The following is a 26,090-nucleotide window of genomic DNA, read 5'->3' as shown; positions in this document are numbered from 1 at the left end:
TGGTTCTTTTGGAACTAGAACATTTCCTCAAGGACCCAGAGGCCACGAGATACTTGGCGTTCTTCTACAGATCAACGTTCTACCGGCGATGAATAACGCGGCACCTCTAACCTTTGCTGAGACACGCAGGAGCGGGATTATTTTTAACGGCGTACGGGCCGTTTGCAGTCAAATCCATTCTTACTAAAGATCTCAAGAAGAATGGCATTTGTGTGCACGACGGAGGAGGTGTATCAGAACAGAATATGGTTTCTAGGTCTGACTGAGCACACTTTGCCCTTGCTTTGGCTCTACGGCACGTAACAGTGTTTATTCTCTTATCAAAAGTTTTCATATGATGATTTTCCATATATTATACACACCACACCCATTTAATGATTTATACAGCTTGCTGTTCGTTATGCTCCTCCAAGGATAAGCATTAAGGCGACCTATCAAAGGGCTTGGAATTGTAAACCATTGATCACAAGTCCAGTTTAACCAGTATCTTACCTGGCGCGGACCAGAAACATTTTGTTAATCTTCTTATCAGTCTTATTTGTCACCGTGGGACCAAAGTCAGACAAACAGTAGCGGCCTCCGTACTGTTGTTGCGGTTGTCATGTGACTTTAAAGAGACCGTATCATTGTAAGCTAGTCTAATGCCTATTACCAGCAAAGTACTGGTTGGGTGCCCTGTATGAGCTGGAACACAATTAATAATATTACGTAAGACAGCACCGCAGAGAGGGTGAGTTAGGTTGGATGGATGGATGGATGGATGGATAGATAATCTTTATCACATTTAATGAAAACATTAAATATAAAAGAAGACATATAAAAGAAGACAACTTAAATACTAAAATGCTGAATAAAAAGAACACAAGGGTAAATATCTGAAATATGTTATTCGAATGACATCATTTCGGTTTTCTGAAAGGTTACAGAATAAGTGTAAAGCATCAGTAACACTTAACTTGTTCACATATAGTCGTCCTTTTTTTTAAGACTGCTTTTCGATATTACACATAAGACGATCGATGTTTTGCCCCCAGGTGCATGGCGGCGGTGATTACAGCCCTCTGCCTTTTGTGTTCCATCAGACTCCCTTCGGAAGCGACGCTCCGCGGAGTGTCTCGTCTGAGAGGCCGCTTCCCAGAGTGCCGTGCCGCACGGAGGCAGGCGGCTCGCCGACGTGTGAAGAGCTCCCATCGCCCGCAGCTGCTCTCTGCTCCGAGGCGTGTGGGATCACATGACTCCCCCGAAACCCGGCGCCACGGGGGCTCTGGCTTCGCGCCTCTACAGCCGAGCCCGTCGGACCCTTTCTGGCAGCCGCTTACACGGAATAGATTACTTTCGTCCCGTTTGTTTGTGGTGCTGTGAGATTTTCTTTCGTCTAGAGAGCATTTGGTGAAAATCACAAGATCTCGAGCAGCACAGGGAACAGTTCTGTACAGCGATGTGTCAGTACGCCCCCCCCTAATAGAGATGCCTTCCCCCTTTAGTAAGGAAGTGTCAATCAGACTGCAAATATAAATAGCAACTGTAATTAGCAACCAATTGAGCTAATTAAGCCATGGAATGGATTGGAGCGACCAAACAAATTGAAATTTGATACTTCCTTTGTGGTAGAATGGGTTCCACAAAAAGAACTGCTGTGACAATGTAAAGTTATAAAAAAAATCCCTTTCTCTCTCTTGCACAAACACACACACAGACACACAAACATCCATGAAAATGTGCATTTGCCAAATCCACTTGGACACAAGGTGTACAGGGTCATGTGATCTGAGGTTCCAGGAAGTCACTATTATTAACCACACCAGCTGGAAGAGAGTTGGTGTCAGTCAAGGCTGAATGCAGCTAACCTTGGAAGACAGTGGGGGGACAGCACATTTGGACAGTACTGACCTCTGTGGAATAACAATCCAACTGTACGCTTCTGAACTGTACGATCGTACCAAATAAAGGAAGCCTGCGAGTCTGAGGTCGAGCTTAATGACATTGCAGGTCTTGGAATTTGGAAAGAGTTAGATAAGTTGCAGAGTCACATAAGTCACATGAACACAGCGCCTCGATGTATGGGGGGGGGGGGGTAAAACTGCCCCCAGCATTGGATGTCATAGATCTCAAAATAACACGAATCCCAATCTGAGACAAAGAGTCAAATTGTTTCAGAAAGATGAAAGATGTCACTATCAAGTATTCCTGCTTTTTTTCTAAACTAAATGACAAATAATCTCCATGTAGAAACTGTCCCATGTGTCAACAGATTGGAAGCATAGAAATAAATAGCATTATAGCTAGCGGGCGCCATGTCTGCTGTAAGGGGCTGCTCATGCACACATGCAGTGCTCTGCTTCACCACCTATCCATGCACAGGCTTAGGGGTCTGGCTTAGGTTCAATGTCTTGCCACTTGTCCCTTGGCCGTATCAAAATAAACACCTTCAGAGTGCCGGCGCTATTTTTAGGACAGTCTATGATTAAAGACACTGAACTGAGCCCAGGGCAGCGCGTAACCCATAAGTGATTAAAGATCAATGCATCGGCTGTATTTAACAGTGCCAAAGAGATTAAAATTTTAACAGGACAAGGTGGAAAGGATTACAGACCAGCAGGCAATCCAACTGATTAATGATATTTTACTGCATACTTTCCTGTACTTTAATAACATCACGAAAGCTGAAGGTACAGCAGTAGGATACTGAACCTTGATCCAAAAAAGAGTGCTGAAAGTACTCTACTTCTGTATGCATAAAAATATCAGCCAATTAACCGCTACAGATAAACTGATAAAATAGCGATTGAAGAAAGATAAGCAAGTACATGACACGCAATTCAATGAACAGTGTTCTGGAATACTAAGCGGATTACTGCCCCCACCCCCCTCAGCTAGGTGTGTGAAGGGCCATGTACCACACACACACACACACACACACACACACACTCGCACGCACACTCCTAGGCACTCTTCTGAGCACCAAACGGACCTGTCGGATCTGCCTTCTTAACAGTCGAGGTCATCTGAGTTTTAAAACAGGGAGTTCACATAAGCAACAGGTCTTCTTTTTTCCAAAACACAAAATCAGATGCAGGCATTCTTCATATATTCATCCAGTGTTCTGTCATGTAATACGTGGGCTAAAAGCAACTAAACATTGAGGAATATATAGGGTTTCTAATTATACAGTATGATACAGTAAGTCTGAATAGCATAAAGGAGAAAACGAATAATTACTTTCAGGAAATTAAATGCACCGGCGTAAATAATTCAAACAGCCTGACAGCTGTTTTCTGGCTTCCAAATTGCCCCCGATTAATCTTTTATGAACTATTACAAATAGGCCTACGCAATGAAGTGTTTTATAGGGTAGCCAGAATAACATAAAGTGAAAAGGGGCGCCCGTCCGAAGGTATAACAGGCGTCCTGCAGCGAGATATTGCAGCCAATAGCGCAGGCGCGAGCCGTGGCCAGTGACCGGACGCCTTCGCGTTCTGCCGGCCGTAACCAGGCAACGGCAAACGCGGCCAGTGCCGATTCACATCAAACGGGGAGCGCGCGTTCGGAAGTCTTGCGTGACGTGAGGTCGAGGCGACTTCCAGGCGCGATATAAGGGCAATGATGAGAGTCTTTGTGCTCTTTTCAGTCCCTCTGCCTTATGAACCAATTCGCGCCATCTCTTAGTGATGGACGGGTGCAAAGGAAATGGCCCAGTCGATTCCGATTGAGAAAAAAAACATTCATTGTTGTTGTTCACCTGACCTATTTCGGCGTTTCGTAACTCCGTGGTACAAGCAAACCTACATTTCAGATGTCACATATTCAACGACTTTAGTTGCAAATCAAATATTATTATTAATAATAATAGGCCTAAATAAAAAAAATTTGGGATCTATCGCATATTAAATCTTCGTGGCTATAATGACAGAAAGACGTTTTACAGCCAGTTCGCCTTTCATGGATTGTGGGAGGAAAGCAAGGTACTGGGAGACATCCCACGCAAACACCAGGAGAACATACAACCTGCAAACACACACACACACAGCAATAGCAGGAGCCCTTCGAGGTGTGAGACCACGGCGCTACCCACTGAGCCAACATACAGTCCCCGTCCACCCAGCAGCCTCCTTATAAATGGGTTAAAATTGTTATCTAAGCCCTTCTGCTAAAAAGCATCTTCTAAATGTAACAAAGCTTTACCCGCACACTGACCTTTGTTAGGTAATGTCTCTATGAACTACTTTTGTCACCCCCCCACCCAAAAAAAAAAGACAAACGTTTTATGAGTTTGTCTGTTTAAATTCTCGAGAGCAAAAAAATCAATGTTTGTATTCAACATTGTGCCTACATCCGCCCACGCCGAAATATGTCTTTTGGTTTCCATCTCCGGAGGAGGCTGTGTGCCCGTGTGCATCTCCTCGAAGCTGCGAGTGAATGACATCCGCTGAAAGTCTCCGTGTGACCGACCGGCCCCTAGTTACGTTCCTGCCGCCGGTGCATTAGCCAGGATTCCGTAAAGCGCTCTGGGGGGCAGCGGGCTATTCTCACCGCCTCGGTCCTGGCGGCCATTAAGACATTTTTCCGAAGTGGGATTGCTGCATCGCCGTCTTATTTGAGGAATCTGCCGAGATGAACCGTGCACAGAGATGTGCAGCGCGATATACCTTAATAGCATGAGGAATTCGCACTGTAGCTGGAATACAAGACGTGCTAATTAGCCGTCTCCACCGCTAGCCCAGGCACCTGTAATACTCAGCCCAGTCTTTTCAATTAGGATCATTTTTGGCTACAACTTAGAACATCATTTCCCCTTACCGAGAACATGTACTATGAAACATCAGAAAAATCGTTGGTTCCCGTCTCTCTATAATTGCGTTGTGTTTATTTTTTCAGTGAATGGCCACGCGCACACTCCGTAAAATGCTTGACTGCGCTTCCACTACGGTTTCTTCAAAGACGAATGCAGCGTGTTTACCTGGTCTAACTAGGGATAAACTGATGCTGACTAGATTGCTGCGGAGTAATCCATGCAGTTATCTAGTCACACAGTTGTCAGGATCGGGTGTTTCATCTACGGAAAATAAAAAAGTGGATGAATTCATTGTTTACTAGTCTGCATCAGGTAATTGACAGCTAATTGGCAAACAGGCTTTTGGTAATTATATAATCTGCTGCTAAAAGCACAGGACACAGTCACTGCTTAAATTACCTTCTGAAACTTCATTTTAGAACATTTTCAGGTAAATGCAGATTTAGTGAGAATGCAATTCACTCTTTAGCGGAATGGAGAGCCAAAGATTTGATGAAGAGTGTCCATTAGATTAGAGACTATAAATTGAGAGAGGTCCATGTGTCCTGGGTACTCAGTATGCTGCACTGCTGCCTCACACCCCCAAGGATGACGTCTGGATGTACTTCACATGCCATGCCGGTTTCCTCTGGGCACTTAAGGATGCTTCCTGCAGTCCAGAGACTTGCATCTAATCAACTGATAGCTCTAAATTGCAGAGGTGGGTAGTTCAGGTCCAGAAAGTAAAAATCCAGACTAGTATTTTGTTTCAACCAACCCGCTGAGTACATAGAGTTACAGAAAACTCAACCAGTTGACTGAAACAAAATCTTGGTCTGGATTTTTATTTTCCGGACCGGAATCCATCCTCAGATGGACTTGCATGTAATACAGGAAACCCATCCTCTGAATGAAGGCTGGCAGTGTGGTCATATGTGCTTTTGTGTTATAAACTGTAAGCTTCGTATTCAGGATACAGTTTCGGTACAATATCATTCATACTTCATTACGACACCAGACACCCCTTTGTGAACAAGGCTTCCCCCAGGCCCTTAAATTCCAGTGTAATCTCTCCCTGGTGCAGTTTACGAACTGGCTTCAGATCAGCATTCCTGTTACTCCTTTGACGATGTCACTTTCGGAAGAGCACAGGATCGATGGCTGTTGTGGTGCAGCATGTCAGTAGGCCTGTTCTCTGGACTGGCAAGTCAGCATGCTTAATTGTAACATGAAGTTATATATCCATCCATCCATACTCTACCCACCCACCCTGGGCAAAGTTGTGGAGGTACCCCCCCACCCCCACCCCAGCAGCAAATCCCTGGGGTCAGAGGCACCATTAAAGGGGGATCAGGATTATTCCAAGGTACAACAGTAGGATTTATTAATCATTCTACACATTAAAACAACTTACTACACCAGGTGTTTTTTGACAGAATGAGTCTATAAGCCACATCTACTGATATAAAAGATATGATTTAAACGTGCAAAATTTCTTAGAAATAGGTTAATAGGTTCCGCAATGTGATCGAAGTTTCGTAATTTCCCGAAAAAGTTGATTTTCCTTGCATGACTGCCATGTTCGAAAGAATTTTTTTTCCCGGGAGTTAATTATTCCAACAGAGCGGGAAGGTTACTACTTAAGCAGCACAGTAAGCCTACAAAATTTTATTCATATTGGTTAATATTTAAAGGTTCCACATCGCGGCTAAAGTTTGCACATTTCTAACAAAATTCTCTGTACGCTGCAACCTGTGCAAACCTCTTGGTGTGTAATTCAACTTTGTCTCAAACTTGTATTATTAACACATGAACATCGAACAGGACGATCAGTGAACACCGAACAACAGTAAGCAACTGTATACAGTGTAATGACGCGATAAGAGATTTCTCTACCTAAGTGTATGCCTGGTACAAGCCAAACATTTCACACGGGGCCATTTACATTTATTCCAGGGAAGTTGAAGGAGATTGGAAGCACTAATGCATCTACGGCGGTCATGGCGGTGAAGCGGGAATACGCGAGCCGACTGAAGCAGACCCATTACGGTAAGATGCCCGTGGACACAGAGCGGCAGCTCCACACGAGAACAGGGCCCATTACCAGCCGCGCCCTTAATCAGTGCCCCCAATGAGCATCGTTTTCCGCTAAGAGGGGGCGCCCACCCCCGCGGAGAGCGGCGGACACCGCAGAGCTTTTCTGCTGTCAAAAGGCTCAAAAAAACTGTTGCCAGTAGCAACAAGTGTACATGTGCGGAAATCTCGCCTGCTGAAGTCAGTCTCTGCTTTTAAATGTAGATTATGATCAACCAGCTGGACATTGAAGATTTTTTTTCTTCTTGTTTTGTTTTTAATGTGGCTCCCTGTCGCTGCGTGACTCCGAGTCGTGAATGACTTGGCTACGGTGTAGGGGATGGCTTGACCGGCCATTTGTCCATCCCTGTGTATGTGCCGTGACTCCCGAGTTTCAGTGTGAGGGAAGAGTGGGTGGGGGTGTTTTCTGGACATTACTTATGGGGGGGGGGGGGAATCCGTGGCATGAAGCGGAAAATTTCACAGATGGCAGCTTACGCCAGCGAATCCCTACTGGCGCGTTTAAGTTCACTTGGGTGAGGTCTCCTCTGATCTGTATATCCCCTGCAGGGTGCAGCGAGGGGTATGGAGCAGAAGGAGCAGTCACTCCAGCTGACGTACAGATCAATAAAGATCTTTCCAGGTTTATTTGACCATGCAGATAAATGCCTAGTGTGTAATTCAAAATAAAATGAATTGTGCTGACCTAATAATTCACTGCAAGTACTTTTTTTTTTATCACATCCATGCATGTGATCACAGAACTGATACTAAATCACTATTACCAAGTCAGCCAAAGTGTAATGTAGCCCGTCGAGGTGGTAATCTGCAAATTAAACACAAGGACATGCTTCCCCTTTTAAAAGGGCGTGTTGTACTACAACCTTGCTGTTTAATAAAAGTAAAATTCTTTTCCTAATGCAAACACGCATAGTTAGGCTGCACGTTTATTACTATTAAACAGTTCAGACTCAGAAATATTATGGGAATTATGGGAAATGCAGAGATTTCATGAGTAAGAAGAACCACTTAGCCTACTGAAATACCGTATGTTGTAATAACAGCAATAATAATAAATAATAAAATGCCCGTCAATTGCCTTAATAGCCCTGTAGGCTGCTCTTCAGCTCTCTTTTTCCTAAAAATAACTGGCGAAAGCAGACGTCACTGAGATCACATTCAACTCTGCGCTACACATTCATTCCTGTTACTGAATAATAAAAAGCAAACAGTGACCTACTTTCAGTGGGAACAGGCTAGAGAGAAAACCAGGGCTGGCACTGGGAAGATCTGGCAGGAACTGGGAGAAAGGAGACGGGGGGGGGGGGGGGAGATACAGGTCTAGGAGCTTGAGTTTTCATTACATTTACGTTAGCGAGACCCCCGGGACTGGGTGACTAAGCGATTCGGCGAGCCTGACGGGATGCGCTTTGCGTTCCGCTCCTTTGCATAGCTGGATGTTGGTCCTGATGTGATTCTGCTTTGGCGAGATTCCTGTCTGCTGCGTGAACTCTGACCCCAGCGTCGCCGATGACAGGTCTCTCACACACACACAGACACACCACGCTATCTCACCCAGGCTGTTCTCTCTCTCTCTCCCTCATCCACACCATCATCTGATTCCCCCACTCCTGCCTGGCAGCTGCTCCGGTGCCTAAACACTGGACTATTATTGCATTATACGGACTATACTAACTGACAGGGTGAAGAGTCATTCATTTGCTATATTATGCATTTACATTCATAATCATATCAAAGAATGAGTAAAGGCACGACATTGTTGGGTCATTTAAAGGTTTTTTTTTCTATGAAGTGTCTTCTTTTCAAGTTAATTCTTTTCTTTAAAACAGGCTTTAAACACAGCGACTGCACTTTGATCCTGCTGTTCTTTGGAGAAGAAGAGAGTTTAATACCACATGATTCCTGTCAAACAAAGCAGGGCTTCACCTGTGGGGAAAATAAGGTTTTAGAATAGACTTTAAATTCCGAAAACTGTGTGTATAAAATCACTTTCACTGCCCGGCATCTACTTGGAACTGCGTTACAGGAGCCCGAACAGCATGATATCTGAATGGGGAGAGACTGTTTGGGAAACTTCGCCGGGCGGGAGAAAGTGCTGTCAGCTAGAAGCTCAGGCCAGTAAATAATAATAATAAAATTAAAAATGCATCACAGTTTCCTTAAGCTAAGTCCTGAATCACAGATCACGTTTCCTGTAGATACATATATACCATATATATACAGCTGTCAGCTTTCAGGGAAGTGCAGTACAAACTAGATGACCCCCACACTTTGTGCCAGGGTCAGGTGGACGTCTCTGAATGTTTAAAAAATTCTCAAGATTTACAATGGCTCTTGTCCCAGAGGAAGCTTGTTCTATGGTGTAGACATGGAGAACTCTAATAGGGTACAGCCCAGTCCCGCCATGGGCTAATTCCTCTTCCCCAGACAAACAGACACGCTCCCAAGGACAGAGAGCAAAGATAAAGATGGGAAAAGCAGTAACCTTTTAGGCTCCAGCACACAGCAGGAGAAAAGCAGTAGGGCAGGGCACCTGTAAACGGGCATCGCTAACCCAGACGGACGAGAGCTCTCACCCAGAATCGATAATAGCCGACAGGACACCAGTGAACTTTGGTAGAAAACTCGCATGGGGTGATTATGACTCCCGGGACCACAGAAAACCATCAATTCCGTTTCGCACTATAAACAGCATACCAGGTAACAGATGCCAAATGATGCAGAACATCCCTGTAGCCAGAAGACCAGCGAAACTCAGGTTGTCGGCTGAAAAGGGACTTAATGTTTTAAGAAACACTCGTGAACTTGCTTAAATGATTAAGTAAATGTCATAGAGAGTGAATCAGATCAGGGGTGTCACTAAAGATTTATGGAAATTAGGTTTAGTATTTGGGGGGGGGGGGGGACAGCCCCCTGTAACAGTGTAAAGTGATGCTTTAAAGACAAATATAGGTCAATTTTTACTGGTAGCTACTGAATCCCAGACAAACCAAAGACAACGTCCCATCCCTGCCTTTTCCGCTCTCTTCCAGTCACACCACAACTTTAAAAATGAAATTAGACTTTCCTTCTCACCGCCTTGCATTAAAACGAACACAAAAGGACGCTCCTAGACAAGCAGCAACATGCACCGCGACTGCCCGACACTTAGTGCTGGATGGGGCTGCTCAGTGCCGCGCTTTTCAAAGCCAATCTTCCCTTTGTAAAGGCTCGTCCTTGGTGACAGGGACGGCGAGAAAATGCCTTTTCCTCGATCCCCGCAGGTAGCACTCCCGTTACTGTATTGCTGTATTGCAGAAGAATAGAGTAGCCTCAAGTTATTTCCATGCCTGACCTTAATCAAACTGTATTTAACTAACCGTCTCAAACACCATAGTAAAAGGTTCCTCACCTAAATTCACCGTTTGACTCATCGGAATATTGAAATGTAATATCTTTTTAAATAATCAGTTAGGACACTACGGCAACATGCTGCTGACGGCGATATTATGAGAAAATCCCTGGGGTGAACCCTCGTAACTCATGACCTTTGCACCCAGTTTAGAGCCGCCCAGTGTAGCGTTAGTAAAGCGTCCGCCATGGTAAGAGGCAAGATCTCAGCGAAGCGGAATGTTTATGCAACTTCGCTGCGAGGTCCGCGGAAGTGGCTGGGGTCATCTAGGAGAAGAGCGACTCCCCTCTCCTCCTCCCCCTCCCGGGAGCGCACACACACTCACGCTAAGATTAGAGCCAGCCATCCCCGCTAATCTCCAGAGCACGGCCGCCCCGGGGCTGCAGCGCTGCCAAAGGCCTAGCAGGAACGCCCACGGAGGAGCCAGCTTCCCCCCCTCCGCAGAACACACATTAATCAAATGAATTCCCGTGCAAGCAAATTCCTCACACTGGCTGTATGTGTGTAGGTATGTATGTATTTTCATCCTGTTATTTGATGTGTTCTGGTGAGCGCCCACGTGACCGAATGCTCCAGCACGAAGACACGGTGGCATCAAGCAGGGGCAGCTAATGCCACAGGGCAGAATTCTAGCGGGGATCGCGGAGCATGCTGCCCCATGTGGCCATAGGTGGAAATGCACTAATCAACCGCCATGACTTGCGGCCACAGTCCGTCTTTTTCTGCACGGATAAACAAATCCACAGATCTTTATTCCTAAAAATGAGAAATTTATAATTTTTTTAAATAAAAAAAAAATAAGCACTCAAGTTTTCTCCATATCAGTAAGTTATTGTGTTCACACTACCGCCCTGGTCTATTGGAACACTCTCAGCACAATTAGCTACCAGAAGCTAGCTATTTTCACATGGCTTTTACGTGCAGTTTTCCATTTAGGAAAGACTGCATGCAATCCGTCTGAGTAACTTGGAGTTATTCCCGTTAACGCCACAATTTTCTCACTGAAAATTACACTATGTGTTGCACTGCTGTCGTTGCGGCCACACCCTGCATTTTCACTCATGTGTCAGTACAGCACATAGATCCTGACTGGGCATCCACACCTGAGCACACCCTGCCTCCAACGCTCAACTCTGCCTTCTTATACCCGGACCGGACCAGGCCGGACCGGACCACTGCATTCCTCAGGAGCGTCACAGTGGAGAAAACCGGAAATAGGAAGTCTGATGTAAATAATATAGCAATTGTCAGTTATTTCTAGGGAATAGAGGCTATAGATCTGAAGGTGAAAATGCGGTTTTTAAAGGAACAGATGACGACAGTGTACGGTACTACACCAGGTACTGAAAAACTTTCGTTTAGAGATGCACATGCTTTTTTTTATTGACGTGGTATTTTTGAATATTAGAGTAATTAATAAATGCTGTTCATATAAAAAATGTTGGAGATTCCAAGTCTCAGTAATGCTTTTAAATGTCTGATGTGTGCACAATCAACTTAAGTTTTCAGCAAATAGTTAATACTGCCATCTAGTGATGCTTTTAACCTTTAACACCTTGAGAGGGATTTTTTTTATTCATAATGTATCCCTCGATTTCAAAATCCAGCTTTTACTTAAACATTTTCCTCGGGGTTTCAGCTAACGTTTAAAAACTCACTTCATTGTGCAGAGCGTATATATACGGAATGCGCTTGACATTAAACCAACATTAGGTTACAATAACATCTGTCCAAACATGCAGTGATTCGTTACGTCATGTCTGTTGACCGTCATGATAAACGACTAATAAATAACCCTTGACGTAGACGTTCTTGCTCACGAACAAGGCAAATTCATGCCTTGGGTATGCCCTGTGAATCAAGTACAGTTTAGCAGATGAAACCACCACTGCCGAAATCAGTCCTCGGAACTAATGTGATGATTTTTTAAAAAAGCTTTGTTAATAGCAAATAATACTTTTTAATTATACTATCGATTAAAAACATTAACAATGCACCGTGGAGAGTGCGTTAAAAAACAAAACAAAAAAAAAAAAAAAACACACACACACACGTTAATGACTTCATCACTTACCAAAATGAGCAAAAAGCGCTTACGTTCACGCGGCATTAGTGTTCTGGTTTCTATGGTAACCCACCCACACTTCGGGCCGAGGTAAATTGCGCTCATTATTCTAGGCCTTCCAGCACCTGCGCATTGGTTATTACAAAACAACGCTTTCACTTACCTCTACTACTCTTCGCCGATTTGCATTTCAATTACATTTTTCCCCTTCTGACATCACAATCTTACCATAACCTTCAAGGTTAACCGCAAACAAGAAAAACACAATTTAAAGTTCAGCTGTTATGCTCATATTTCTTATGAATGCATCCACTTCGTATTTTTAAACGATGTCTAACATGTGCTGTCGTCTTTCCGTTCAAACCTTTCGTGCACGTACAATTTAACATTAGAAGAAAAAACACGTGTATAGCCAAGGTACAAAAGGAGACTTTTCAACGTTTATTTAACTTCTAACAATAAATAACTGGAACTCTGTGTCCATTGCATGATTAATTTTATCAACATGAGTCAAATTATTCCAAACTCACAGCGTTGGACTAATTTTAATTTACGCCACATGAGAAATGCTAGGAAAAAAAATCTAAATTTGTCGTACTGTTCATTTAAAATATTCTTGTATTTCAATATTTACCTACATAAAGTAGACGTACAAAAAGTGTTGCACAGTTTACCGATTCTATTTGTTCATACTTTTTGTCCAAGACGAAGACCTTTTAATTAATGCTTTCCACTTAAACTGTAACCAGTTTTATCCAGTAGATGGCAGCAAGAGGTCTTCCGGAGCGCTTTTTCGGGGGTGGGAGTGGGGTTACACTTTGTAAATGAAATCCCGTGATTGCACGTTAAAATTACTTTCCCAAAAATGCTAAACTTAACAGGTAACAAAACATCATCTAAAGACAGATGCAGACAAAAAAAAAAAAAACTGCAAAACCACAGTTACACGCTTCAACCTCAACTGTACAATATTTCTATTTTTCCTAATATAAACACAAGAGACTGAAGCAGAATGGTATATGGGATTTTCAGTGCAACTAATCACTTAATTGCCTTAAGGGACTCTGGTCCATTGAGGGACACTAGCTGTGTTGTCTTTCCTGCAAGTGAGCGAGCCTATTACTAGGGCAGGATCTAAGCACACAGACTACTTCTGCTACTGGTTAGTCATTAATAGAAAGATCAGCTCTGCGATAATTTCTAGAGCTATTTCTATGCTAGCTACGGACTTCAGCATACAAACTGCAACACCGCCATGCCAGAATACGCGAGGTGTTCTAAATTCTTATGGTCGGAAAATATGGTTTAATGCAAGAAGCACTTCAACGTAAAACTGAAAGCGAGCAAAAAAAATAAATAAATCATTGTACGTGTCCTAAGAAACAGCAAAATGGCCTTTACAGCTGACAATAACCAGAGTCCATGCAGATCCTTGGATGTGCAGCTGCAATGTTAAGACAGCTCCATGTCAGTAATGACGGAGTTTTGAAGAGCAGAGTCGTCAGGGCAACGGTCTCCAATTTAGCATTTTAAATCAACTGATTCTTCAGACTCCAATTCCTAGTTAAGCCAATAAAGCCACTTATAACAATTTAACCCAAGACAACAGGAGATACACAAGGCAAGTGTAGCCATTTCCATAAAAAGGTTACTTTATGTACATGGCTTTTTAGGGCGTAATCCTTTGTGCAAATGTTTTTATGTGCTGTACAGAGCCATTTCACTGAAAAGGCTACCTGCTTCATACTGGTCTACGCTCCGGGTTCCCTGGTGATGCTTGAGATGCAGAATAGGGTGGTTCCATGTGTGCTGAGCACTTACTACAGAAAATGAACCCATTTAAGCTTCCAGGCTTGATGCGTATATCATAGTGGCAGCCTCACTTTCCCAAAAGCCACTTAAGATGCAGCACCGGTCCATCCCCGCCTGATTAGCCGGAGCTGCAGTGTGACATCAATCGATCTTCGAACAAAGGCATGGGCTGCGAGCCAAAACGGAACAGGAACCAGCCCTGTTTGACAGTAAAGACATAAAATTTCTTTGACATGCTACTGAACCTCCTAGCTTAACATATGAAAGGAATCTGTGCCTTTAAGACTGAGCACCATCAAATGCTGAAACCACCAGTAGGATTCCCGATTCTCCCCGGTCCCCCTGCAGAACAAAATTAGTGCCTCGTTTGACCCTCCATGAGGCTACTTATGACGCAAATAATTCCTTCAGCTCCAGAGCGCAGACTGAACCCCAGCTCATTTCGCAGCTCCTAGGGAACTTGCACGTCACCATTCCTCAAATCTTCACCCCCTCTCATCATTAAGCCCAACATGCAACAGATAATGGAGTCTCTCTGAACATAGACGCTTGCGGGCAAGACGGCCATGTTTTTTTCTTCCAAATATCGGCTAATTAGAATCCTTTGAGGAGACTGGTTCTAAGAGGAACCTGTGATCCATTATCCACAAGAATAAAGGAAACCATGATGAAGAATGACTCAGGTATAAAAGACCAAGTTTGCACATAAAGGTTTAAATTAATTTATATATAGATTATATATATAAAACGCTTTTACCCACTGAAGCAAACATCACGGATTTCTTTCCTTGCTTCTTCAGAATGTGAAACGTCTTGAGAAACTTTTCGGTTGCCTGAACAGAATTAAAGTAACCAAATAAATGATCGGCAACGGCATAAACACAGGGGGGGGGGGGGGGGGGGCAAAAAAGAAGACCTGTATAGAAGAAACTAACAAAACACAGGCAGGTCGTCACGTAGACGTATGGTTAACAGGTCAGGTACGCCTCTCTAGTCTGGTACATGCAAAATCGGTGAAACACAGCTAGACGTGGATATATTTTAAACATATTGTTAGCATGAGGATGAATGTAATAAAACGAGATATTTGAGTTTGGCAGTACAGACTAAAATCACTCCAGAGTTGGAGGGAAAAAAACAGGAAAACAAAAAATTAAGTGACTGCTATAGTTCAGGTGTAGCTGTGTGTAACGTCAGTATCTCCAGGATGCTTCTTGGTCCCTCCTTCCCCCCATGACTGAAATGGAAGGAAAAGAAAATGCCGGAAAGGCTGCCTGCTCCAGGTACGATGAACACACAATCCACCGACAGCTGCCTTAAGTCTGCGTCAGAGGCTAGCTGCCAAGGTACAGGAAGAGCCTCCACACGTCACTTCCTTCGAAGAACACGCTCCTAGTGAACCTATGCTTGTCTTGCTGTGGGTCACCTGGCTGCACCACACCCAGTCCTCCCCCTTCCCAGCATGCATCAGGCCAGCTGAGAAACCTGTAACCTCAGGCAGTCTCAACGTTTCATCTGGAGCTTTACTACTGCTGCAGTTCTCATTTTTATGTTATTTCCAGGTTTCTTGGTGGCCGTCTTCCCACAGACACCTTGTTTTTCAATTTTTTTTGTCTTTTTTTTTTTTTTAAATCCATCTGGCCTCAGTGTTCAGGGCCAGCCTAGCATCTCCTTCTCTCTTCCTCTTTGGCACCCTTGGGCAACAGAGGGAGAAGAGGAGGGGCTATTCCTGCCCGCTTTGCTCGACGCTCACCGCCCTGTCCGTGCCCTCCTCATCGGCCTTCACCCTCTTCTGTAGCGAGGCCTCGGTGGGTTCTGTGCTGGGCCGTTTGTTGAGCAGGGAGGTGGATTTGGAGGTGGCCAGCATGTGGAGGGCGCTGGATACTGTGGGAGGGAGCCATGGAATTATTCGGTAAGTGACATGTTCAGACAACAGGGCGGCGCCATAGAGATGCACCAGCTCAGGACTAACCCACTACTACATCTACATATATTCTCAGGATGGCGACAGGCTGAGGACAGGGCGTGGTTGGATGCAGATGGACTGATCTTGACATTTACTTCTCCGCGAACAGAGCCACTCGACCTCCTCCACAGCGCCCTCACCTGTGCTGCCCTGTCCCTGCGGGGCGAGGGCCACCACGTGAGTGCCATTCTGCCGGATGGGCTTTACTGGCAGCTGGTGCTGCCCCAGAGGAGCCTGCGTCACTATGGTAACGGTCTGCAGTGGCACGGCCTGGGAGGTCTGGATGACGTGTCTAGTTGTCCCCACAGAGCCGTGGCTGATGGCTGGAACTGATTCTACCTTCACTGCAAAGCACAGTAGAAATATAGTAAAAAAAAAATCAGTCCTCCATTCCATATATTTTCCCACAAAGCAACATGGGTCTCAGATCTATCTGTCTATATGTTTGGGATAATTTCCTGACCCGGGTCATGTTACACACTAAATGCAGCACTCTGTGAAAGGTATTCATTTGGCCGACAGCGTGCGAGCGTCACCTTTGACCTCCTTGTGCTCCCCGTTCTGCTGCGGCTCGGCCACAGTCATGGCGGGGATCTGCTGCACCAGGTGGACGGTCTGCATGACGGACGGCTGCTGGGTGGAGCTCGGCACGGGTGAGGCTACGGCGTAAGCCAGCGGCTTGAGCGACTGGGGCAGCGGCCGCTGCACGGCAATGAGAACAGGCTGGCTGGCCAGAGGAGAGCCTGCGGGGCAGAGAGCAAGGCCCCCGCGCTCAGCGCTACACCGCAGCTTCAGCACCACGCCCTAAAACAGGACCCCCAATGCCGGTCTTGGAAGCAGAGGTGGAAAGTTCAGCACCAATCCAGACCAGGGTTTTCTTTCAACCGACCAGTTGTGTCACAGTCACAGGGAACTCAAGTGGGCGGCTGAAACAAAACCTTGGCCTGGATTTGTACTTTCTGCACCTGAATTTCCTACCTCTGCTTTGGGATGCCAGAATCCAACACAGTTTGCACACTTCCGTGCTTAAACATCTTAATCGTCTAATTACCGAGTTTAGTAGGTATATCTGAACAAGGAAATTTGCAGATTGTGTTGGATTCTGGTCCTCCATGACTAAAACCTGGAAACCCTGCCCTATAATCGAAACATTTTGAACTATAACTCCTCTTTAAATCTGACAACTGGAGCATTTGCTGAATGTGAACAACAGTGTGGGGGAGACATTACTATAAATACTATAGTATAATAATATAATATAGTATAATATAAATCACCAACTGGATTCATTTGAAAGACGCAGCTCCTATATTGGGCCATAAAAGTGGCAAAGAACAGCGCCCTCACCTGGCGTACTCTGAGCAAAGCGAGCTTCCTGGATAACAGCCATTTTGGGCTGGACTACTGCAGCGGAGCCGGGGGTGGGAGTAGGTGTGGAGGCTGGGGCAGTTGCGGGTGCATGGGCAGCGGCAGGTTCAGCCGGCACTGGAGAGCCATCCCTGGATAAACTTTCTGGAGTCTGTACCCCGCTGGAGTGAGCAGACAGTGCTCCCGAGTGGCTTGGAGAGGCGGGGGCACTCCTGGGAAGAGGCACGGGGTCATTACTCAACAGCAAAGACCGCATGCCATACACCACCGTTAAAACATATACAAAATATTATGTATAAGAGATGTATAGCTCGCATAAATAACAAAATAATAAGTATAAAGTTCGCAGGGTTTCTCTGTAACACGAGACATGGAGTAAAATGAGGTCTCCCGTAGCGTCAGCCTGTATTGCAGACTTAACTGGAGCAACCCAGATAACGCAGGGCAAAGACCTTCGAAGAGCCTTTAAGAGCCATGGCACTTATCGCCAGGCTGCAGTACAACACTACATCCACTAGATGTCCCCACACGGGATTACCTGGAGGACAGGGGACCCAGAGGAGTGCGGAAGCACGGCCCACCACGAGGCCTGCGCTTCCGGAAGGCCTGGTCCACAAGCTTGTCCTTGGAGGCAGGGTCTATTTGCCAGAAGGAGCCCTTCCCCGGCTCCTCCTGGGACCTGGGCACTTTAATAAAGTAGCGGTTCAGAGACAGATTGTGTCGTATCGAGTTCTACAACAGAGAAGAAGTGTTAGTGTACAGGGACACACTCACATGCCCGCCCTCCTTCACAACATCCCTCATGCTTTTCATACTTGGCAATGGTGAGCAGCAGCCCTCAACGTGACTAATGCCCTACTGCTGAAAGACAAGCCTGGTTCATGTGGCCTAAGATGCACCAACAGAGCTGGGAAGCTCAAGCGTATATTTACTGCAATTCACAAATACCTGACTGATACAGGTATACAGGCCTTGTATGTTTGATACTAAATGAAGGAAGATAAACCTTAATAGTCCAAAGGGGAAAAATTAGCACGTTTGGCCTAGAGTTTTACCCACAGTGAGTCACATGTCTCTCTAATCATGCATGTGTATTCTACTGACCCAAAATCACAGGTATCGGGGGGGTACTGCACAAAGCAGGATTTCTCAGTTAGGCGGGTTAACTGAAGTCAGAAGTCGTGAACCCGCCTAACTGAGGAATCCTGCGTCGTAGGCCCCCCCCCCCACCCCAAAAAGGGAATGTGACGATAATAAGGTCCGATTCACCTGCCAGCCCTTGTCTGCCGTCCTGTAGTAGGGGTAGTTCTTGGTGATGTGGTTGTATATCCCATTCAGGGTTAGCTGCTTGTCCTGAGCCAGTGTGATTGCCTGCACTATGAGCTGTGCATAGGAGTACGGTGGCTTGGAGTCGTCCTGTGGGCAGAACAGGCGCGGCTGCTCATTTCACCATCTGCCAGCTCTCATTACATCCACTTCTGCAGAGTCCTTTCAATTACTTCACGCCCCCATTTCCCTCAGCATCGATATTCACGTATAACTGGCTCTGCACCGCTGAGCTTGTTATAATAACTATACTAAGCTAATTGAGCTTTTTTGTCCAAAGTGATGTGCAAGTGAGGAAACCTAGGAATCCGCCAGCATACGAGGAAGGCTGACGCTCGAGGTCTTACTCAAACAATGGTATGATTAGTCCGACAGCCACGGTATTCGAACTCACAACCATCCGTCCCCGACATGGGCACAAATCCCTAATCCACTGTGTCCCTCTGATCAAGAAATCGGATAATCACTGTTGCCCCTTCAGCACCCTGTGCTGCCCAGGGTCGGCCCACTCACCTTGGGGCTGCCCTGTTCCAGGGGTTCTTTGTCATACTCGGGCTGTGAGTGGTCTACAGCAAGCTGCACATCAGGGGCGAGAGCTCGGCCCGAGCGGTAGCTGGATGCCCCGGCGCCACGCGGGCTTGAGGGGCAGGAGTTGGCAGCGCTGTGGCCCCATCGGGGACGGGGGGGGGGGGGGGGGCGGAAACAGATGTTTAAGTTTTGGGGAGAGGAGCTTTTACCTGTGCCATTCAGATTCAATGGGCTTTGGCCTGACAGTCCTATGCTCCATATGATTTACTTCTTAAAACAGGAAAAAAATAATCACTTTACATTTTGCATTTCTGCTCATTTCGATTGCAGTTAAGAAATCATCCAAGTAAAGAAATACCAAGTAAACAGTAAGCAGGTGAAAACGGCAGCGTCAAATTCCGTCTGGACAAAACATCTAACATGGTCATTATGAGCCCAAAGAACAAAAGAAGTAAATATCGCAAAAAATTCAGCCAAGTGAAACAGCTGGGCTATGATGTCAAATTCACCCAAAGCCCAGTGAGACGTTTGGCTCTTCTCCCATCTAAAACAAATGACATTCTTTCTAGTTAAGTTGCTTAGAGATGGGCTCTGTTTCCCTTCATCACTATTCATTATTTACTTCTCATCTTTGTCGCTTGTTGGCGAGCAGTAGATTATGGTCAGTGCTGCTGATCCTCACACAGAATGTATGCAGGTCTCCTGCAGCACAACTACAGCGTCGCATCCGAGCAGAAACAGAAAAGTTGCTTTGTGTGGCAGAGCTAACAGACACACCACCTTCCGAACAAATTCGATACGGTGGCAGATACAGAGATGCTCCTCACTTTGTGATGGTTCGAGGATATTCCGGGTTTACGATGGTGTGACAGTTGCCAGCTAGCGATACGCTGCACGATGCAGCCTATCGATGCAGGATCGTAGCAGCACGGATGCTGCCGTTCTTCCCGTCTCAGTAGCGATCACAAGCATAAACTTTTCATGCAGTTTTTTTCTGTATTTAACCAAATTAACTTACTTTCAAGTGTACATCTATATTTACTGGAATTCACAAATACCCGACTGATACAGGAATACGGGTTTTATATGTTTGATTAGGGTTAGGTTGTCTTGTCTTGTCAATCTGTACTGTTATGCTGTCCTGCCTGCACTTATGATGTCGCTCTGTCTTTGTCCTGCTCTGTGCTGCACCATGGTCCTGGAGGAACGGTATCTCATTTCTCTATATACTGTGTGTATGGCTGAAATGACAATAAAACCGACTTGACTTATACTAAATGAAGGATTACTTTCTTTACTTTTCAGTCACCAGTATTTAATTAGTTACAGTAATTATCTATATACTTCAGTGGAATTAGTTATTTACTTATGATATATTCATATTCAACGTGATATTTTCCACTTCCTCTGTATTTAAAGTAATTTATCATTGTTCATAGTTCATTGTGCGTCTATTGTGTGTCTTCTGTTGTGTCAAATGTTACAGCCGTTATGTGTGTGTGCTGCTCCTCTGTGCCTTTTTAACTGCCCCTCAGGGATAAATAAAGTTTTTTTTTATTAAAATATATGTGAAATTTTGGTGCATGACTGAAACCAATAACAGTACGTCTGCTTAGTACACAAACTATTCTTAAGGTCATGACTAATTAACTCTGAATGCCCCCCCCCCACTCTGGCACTGAAGTACAACTGCAGATATTCATTATATTGTAAGAAAGAAAGTGAAAGGTATGGGCATCGAGGCACCCAGCACCTGCACAGGCTCAGCCCCCAGCGGCAGGAGACGCGTCGGCGGCCAACCTGATAGTGCCAGTGGGTGATGGGAGTGGGCTCATCATGTGAGCGATGCTGTCCGCAGCCGGGGCAGGGATGCTGACACAGATGCTGTCAGGGATGCTGATCGTCAGCGGCTCCACGGGCGACTCGGGCCCGTTCCAGTGCTGTTTCGGACCGCTAGACAGCGCCGTGAACGTGATCTTGATGTTCGTGCTGGGAAACCTAAAGGTGCAACTGGGAGGGAAGCAGAAAGCAAACAGGATGTTAGCGCGAGCGCATTGCCTGAATGCCTGTTTTCCAATTGTCACGTGGCAGAGTTTAATCACAGCACAGAAAGAGAGCATTCGGGGGAGCATTCAGCAAGCAGAAGTATTAATTCATTCACAGCTGTACATTTACTGACTTCCTGAAAGGCAATTTAAAACCTCTTTTACATTCAAAGCACAATCACTGGCATTTCAATGCTTGATGCTTTGTAGGTCCCAATTCCGGACCTGAAGGGTCAGAATCCAACACAGTTTGCACATTTGCCAACTCTGTAAACTGTGTTGGATTCTGGCCCTTCGGGACCGAATTTAGGGAACCCTGTCCTATGCCTTCAAAACCCTCAGATTTGAGATGGAAATAGTGAGAGACAGAAAGACTCTCAAGCCAAGAGTTAACATGCATAAGATGTTCTCACACCGGCCTCAAACCTCCAGGTGTCACCAGTCATAGCAAAACTTGCAACAATGACAAACATTAAAATAATAATAATAAAAAAACACTCGACAGAAGCAGCTCCCTTGACATCATCACCCTAACGGCTGAGAAAAGGCCCGACTGTGTTAGGGGAAAACCTAGTTCCAAATTAATACATTTCAGTTGATTGCAGCCTGGTGCTTCCAACCCATCTTCTAAAGAAAATTAGGATTTTTCCAGCACTAAGAAGCTCACTATCCTTGCTTCTACAATAGCTACACCAGAAAATAACATAGTACATTATTTTATCCATGCTCAAACATTCTAATTGGGTCTCTCAACTCACCAGCCAGTTAAAAATGTCTTGGCAGTTGTAACCATAGCACTACAAACACAGTCATTGGAGAAAGCAGCATTACTACAATGGGATTATTAAGTATCTCATTAAGGACAGAGTACTGAGCAAGAGGGCTGCAAAATGTCTTACAATACAGGTCAGTTTTATTTGCAGCAAAGCATGTTAAAACTATCCTATAGCAATCCAATTTCTCACAGCAAAATTTTCACATTTAAAATGTTTCTACAGATGGATTACTAGGTTATGTACCTTGGCTCAGGGGCACACAATGGCAGGGCTCATCCCAAAAATTACACCTTGGGATTAGGAGTTCATTCCCTTAACCACAAGAACCCCTGGGAATCAGCAAATGATAAATCCTGTCACCCTCATCTCTACTGTTGAATATGAACACATTCTTCAGCTGAAACTGGTTGCATATTGTCGGATACGGCAGCCCTGGATGGCCAACATAAATCATTCGAAGATCTACCAAACAGCACACCTTCCACTGAAGGATGGACACACCCTAAGACAGGAAGTGGAAGTAGTATACTTGAGATGCTGTTTTACTTTCATTTGTCAAAAGCATATCAACCAAAATCTCTCATTTTATTGTCCCATCCTGCGGAAAACCTAGTGAACTTGTGCAGAACGTCCATCTCTAGCTGCAGAGAATGGATTCAGACTGAACAACAGCCATATCTGGATCTGATCTGGAATCAGCTTTCCCTGAACTACTGTGGTCATGAAAACACCAAGTCAACATTGCCTCAACTACACTTCCCACAAAAGTCTCCTGCACATAGTGTAGTGGTACAGCTCTGGACAGGGTAGTTAAAAGTAAGGCTGGCAGGTCAGGTCCCACAAAAAAATCTGCAGAGTTGCCCTTGAACGCAGTGCGTAACCTGAATCATTCCGGAATACACAGCTGTGAGTGAGTAAGACACTTCAGACTGACTCTGCTTGAGCAGGACTAGAACATCTACAAACATTAACTGACAAACAGGATATGAACAATAACCCTCCAGAAGGCAGAAAACCAGACCGCAAACACACCAAATTATCACGATTAGAGGGATAACCTTAAGTCACCAGGTTTCATATTGTATGTTAACATATAAACCCACACAACCATTAATTATCAGATCGCTTTTATAGCGGAGGGATGCAATGTAAACAATACACCTATATTCTTCTATTATCAAAATCTGACAGGAGAATTAGTACATATTTTAACACGTACATACATTGATAGAAAACACTATACTGTCTCCAAGAGCATAGATTCATTCATATATAACAATACAAATTGATCACTTGCGAGTAATTAACAGTCAACAGCCAACTTACAACAAACTTAGCTTTACCAAATACAGGTATCAACAAGAATTACATAATTGATCACCGTTTCAGAGGCACACGAAGAGGTTAAGTATGATTTCCGGACAACTTGTAACTGAAGTAACGGTCGCAAAGCAAAGTGGTTAAAGTAACCACACTAACAACAGGCGTCACCTCGGTCCCCGCAGCCGTAGCGGGCAGACCTCCCCACCGCGGTCTCCTTCCTCAGAGAAGCAGGCAGGGCTTGGCTGACGGCACGAACCGCAGCGGCCCGGTAAAGAGAAAACGCCACACGGCCCACTTACAGTCGCGGCAGCTGCAGGGGAGCGGCCCCTCTCCGCAGGAACACCCCGTCCACGAACACCCCGTTTTTGCCGAGGCACCTCAAGTAGAAGTCTCCGCCCGTCCTGTCGTCGCCTGTCTCTTCGTCACCCACCGTAAAAATTTCTAGATGCCGGCGCGAAATAAAGCTGGAATGGCCCATGCTGACGTCCACCGAGCCCTGGGACGAGTTCCGCCCGATGGTCACCGAGCGTTTTTTCATAAGGTATTCGAATTCCCGGCCCTCGAGCCGGGCAACTGCCGGTGCCGACAACCCGCTCACCACCGCCATAGTACACGGTACGGGCTCTAAGGTACGAATCTGGAGCAAAGCGGCACTGGAAGGGAAGACCCGAATAGGGGATCTGAATAATTTGGTAACAGGGTGAATCCTGAAACTGGGAAGCCAATTTAAACTGTAAAAATGAAAAAGAACGTGGCAGGTCAGGGACAGCGGCTACAGCCCACCGCCGCGACAGAGAGAAAGGGAAGGAGAAACCGCCAGCCAACCACGCATCAGAATCGAACTACGCGTGATTGACAGTCCTCTGCACCAATTGGAAAATAGAATACAACACACAAAACTACACAGTAAGAGCCAATGGGAAATCAGGCAACGTACGCACACTCGGGTGCCCTGGGGTCAACGCGCAAATCGATTGTGAGCGATAAAACCTGGCAAGTGGATTGTCAACAGCTTGAACGTTGTCGCCAAGTAATTATCAAATTCAAATTATTTGAAGATAAAATAATGTTTCAAAATGTTCTCAGTGGGAGGTATTGCCTAATTAAGTTTGAAGATGGCGCATTTTAATTGGTAGTGATCTATTTCAACCTACTTCTCATTACTAGGATTTCGTGCACGTAGGGTCATGCCGGGATTTGTGGGTAACGCAAATGTCTGCGGCAGTCAGAGCTCTCATCGCAGTACCAAACGTCAAGGCGACTGAGCTGATCGGAATTTGGAGGTCACTCTCAACTAATGTGGAATAATAGCCATGCCAGTAGTACTGAATGTATATCTAAAGGGGAAAATAGGAACCTATAATCAAGTGTATAAGCTGGAATGAATGTCTCATCTCACTTGTGTTTTTCTAATAAGGAAAACTTTAGCAAGCAAACACGTGCGTTTCTCTGTGACGTCACCAGTGAGTTCTGACCAATAGCATACGCGAACACTGACTGTTGGTAAACATGAAGAAAAGTGGCGGAAGTTCCGTGTGACGGTCTTTCAGACTCATTTCCTACTAGGCCATGTGTCCGTTGGATTACTCAAGTGTGTTCCACCCAGTTGGTTGTCTGTGGCACTTATGTTGTTGTTCTGAATATTTCTGTGACATTTTAACATAAGTATAAATTTGTCCGGTTAAGTATGTATTCAAGGTGATAAAAACGTGCCGGTACTTTTGTTATATTCGATATAGTGATAATCAGTCACCGTTGATTCAAAGTAACATCTTCGTATTATTCGCACGTTTTCGTAAGAAATAGCGTATCCGCCAGAGGGCTCTCGAGAGCTGCAATAGAAGGAATTCAGGTTCCCATGGCAACACGCCATAAACTGGCATGGGACAACTGCACATTTTCCCGGGACTCATTGTAAAATGCTGTATGCATTGTGAGGAATGAATTGTTTGGTCGAATATTCATTATTACTAAACATCGAATACACAAGGTGGCTAGGCAATTGAATATTGGTATTATTATAATAGATACCTTTGTTTATCAGTTCGGCTATTTCAGATTGTGCGATTTATATTCGAAGATGTGAATTTGTATTGTTGAATGCTCTTGAAGTATGATAAGTGGGAGCGTTGTTTTACCATTAACATCGATAACGTAACAAAGATTATTTATATCATTATGCTATGTTCATTTAGTTACAATACAGAAACAGTCCAGATGTCTGAATCGTTGAGCGGAAAGTCTTTTTCTAAAATAATTAAATAAATACACGTACTTAGCCAGGGTACAGACGTTTTCTATGTGTTATTATAGGATGCAACCAAAAATTTAACAGTAACTGGACGATGTTCCTGACCTTTAAGAATCATATTCTAAATATTGTAAACACAGTCATATAATTCTAATTAAAAAACCTTTGCCTTTGATTACACAAATGCAGCAGGGTAACATTTCGATTAGCAATAAAACAAAATGCCATTTGAAAGTCATTAAGATGTCGTCGGAACCGCAGCTGTTAGCCGACCATTACTGGTTCCCTAATGGCTGCATATTGACCAAGATGAATAGCGCTGGTGTGTCACTGGACGCAGATAATGCTGAAAATTGGTCTTGGTGGTTTTCTGG

At 44.9% G+C, this 26,090-nt stretch overlaps 1 protein-coding gene across 1 annotated transcript; it reads right to left on the bottom strand.

Moving 5' to 3' along the window:
• Positions 1–12,739: 12,739 nt before the first annotated feature.
• On the bottom strand, positions 12,740–24,282 carry LOC125717924 (forkhead box protein K2-like). Its single transcript, XM_048991296.1, has 9 exons — positions 23,765–24,282; positions 21,122–21,331; positions 19,307–19,454; positions 18,737–18,883; positions 18,006–18,199; positions 17,447–17,679; positions 16,636–16,842; positions 16,240–16,443; positions 12,740–16,017 (listed from the first exon to the last, which is right to left on the bottom strand). Exons 1-9 carry the CDS (start codon positions 24,070–24,072, stop codon positions 15,857–15,859), a joined length of 1,812 nt encoding a protein of 603 aa, XP_048847253.1. The 5' UTR covers positions 24,073–24,282; the 3' UTR covers positions 12,740–15,856.
• Between the last annotated feature and the right edge of the window lie 1,808 nt (positions 24,283–26,090).

This window comes from Brienomyrus brachyistius, chromosome 22 (genome assembly GCF_023856365.1).
Source record: "Brienomyrus brachyistius isolate T26 chromosome 22, BBRACH_0.4, whole genome shotgun sequence".
NCBI lineage: Eukaryota > Metazoa > Chordata > Actinopteri > Osteoglossiformes > Mormyridae > Brienomyrus > Brienomyrus brachyistius.
This window is presented reverse-complemented; position numbering and strand designations above follow the sequence as displayed.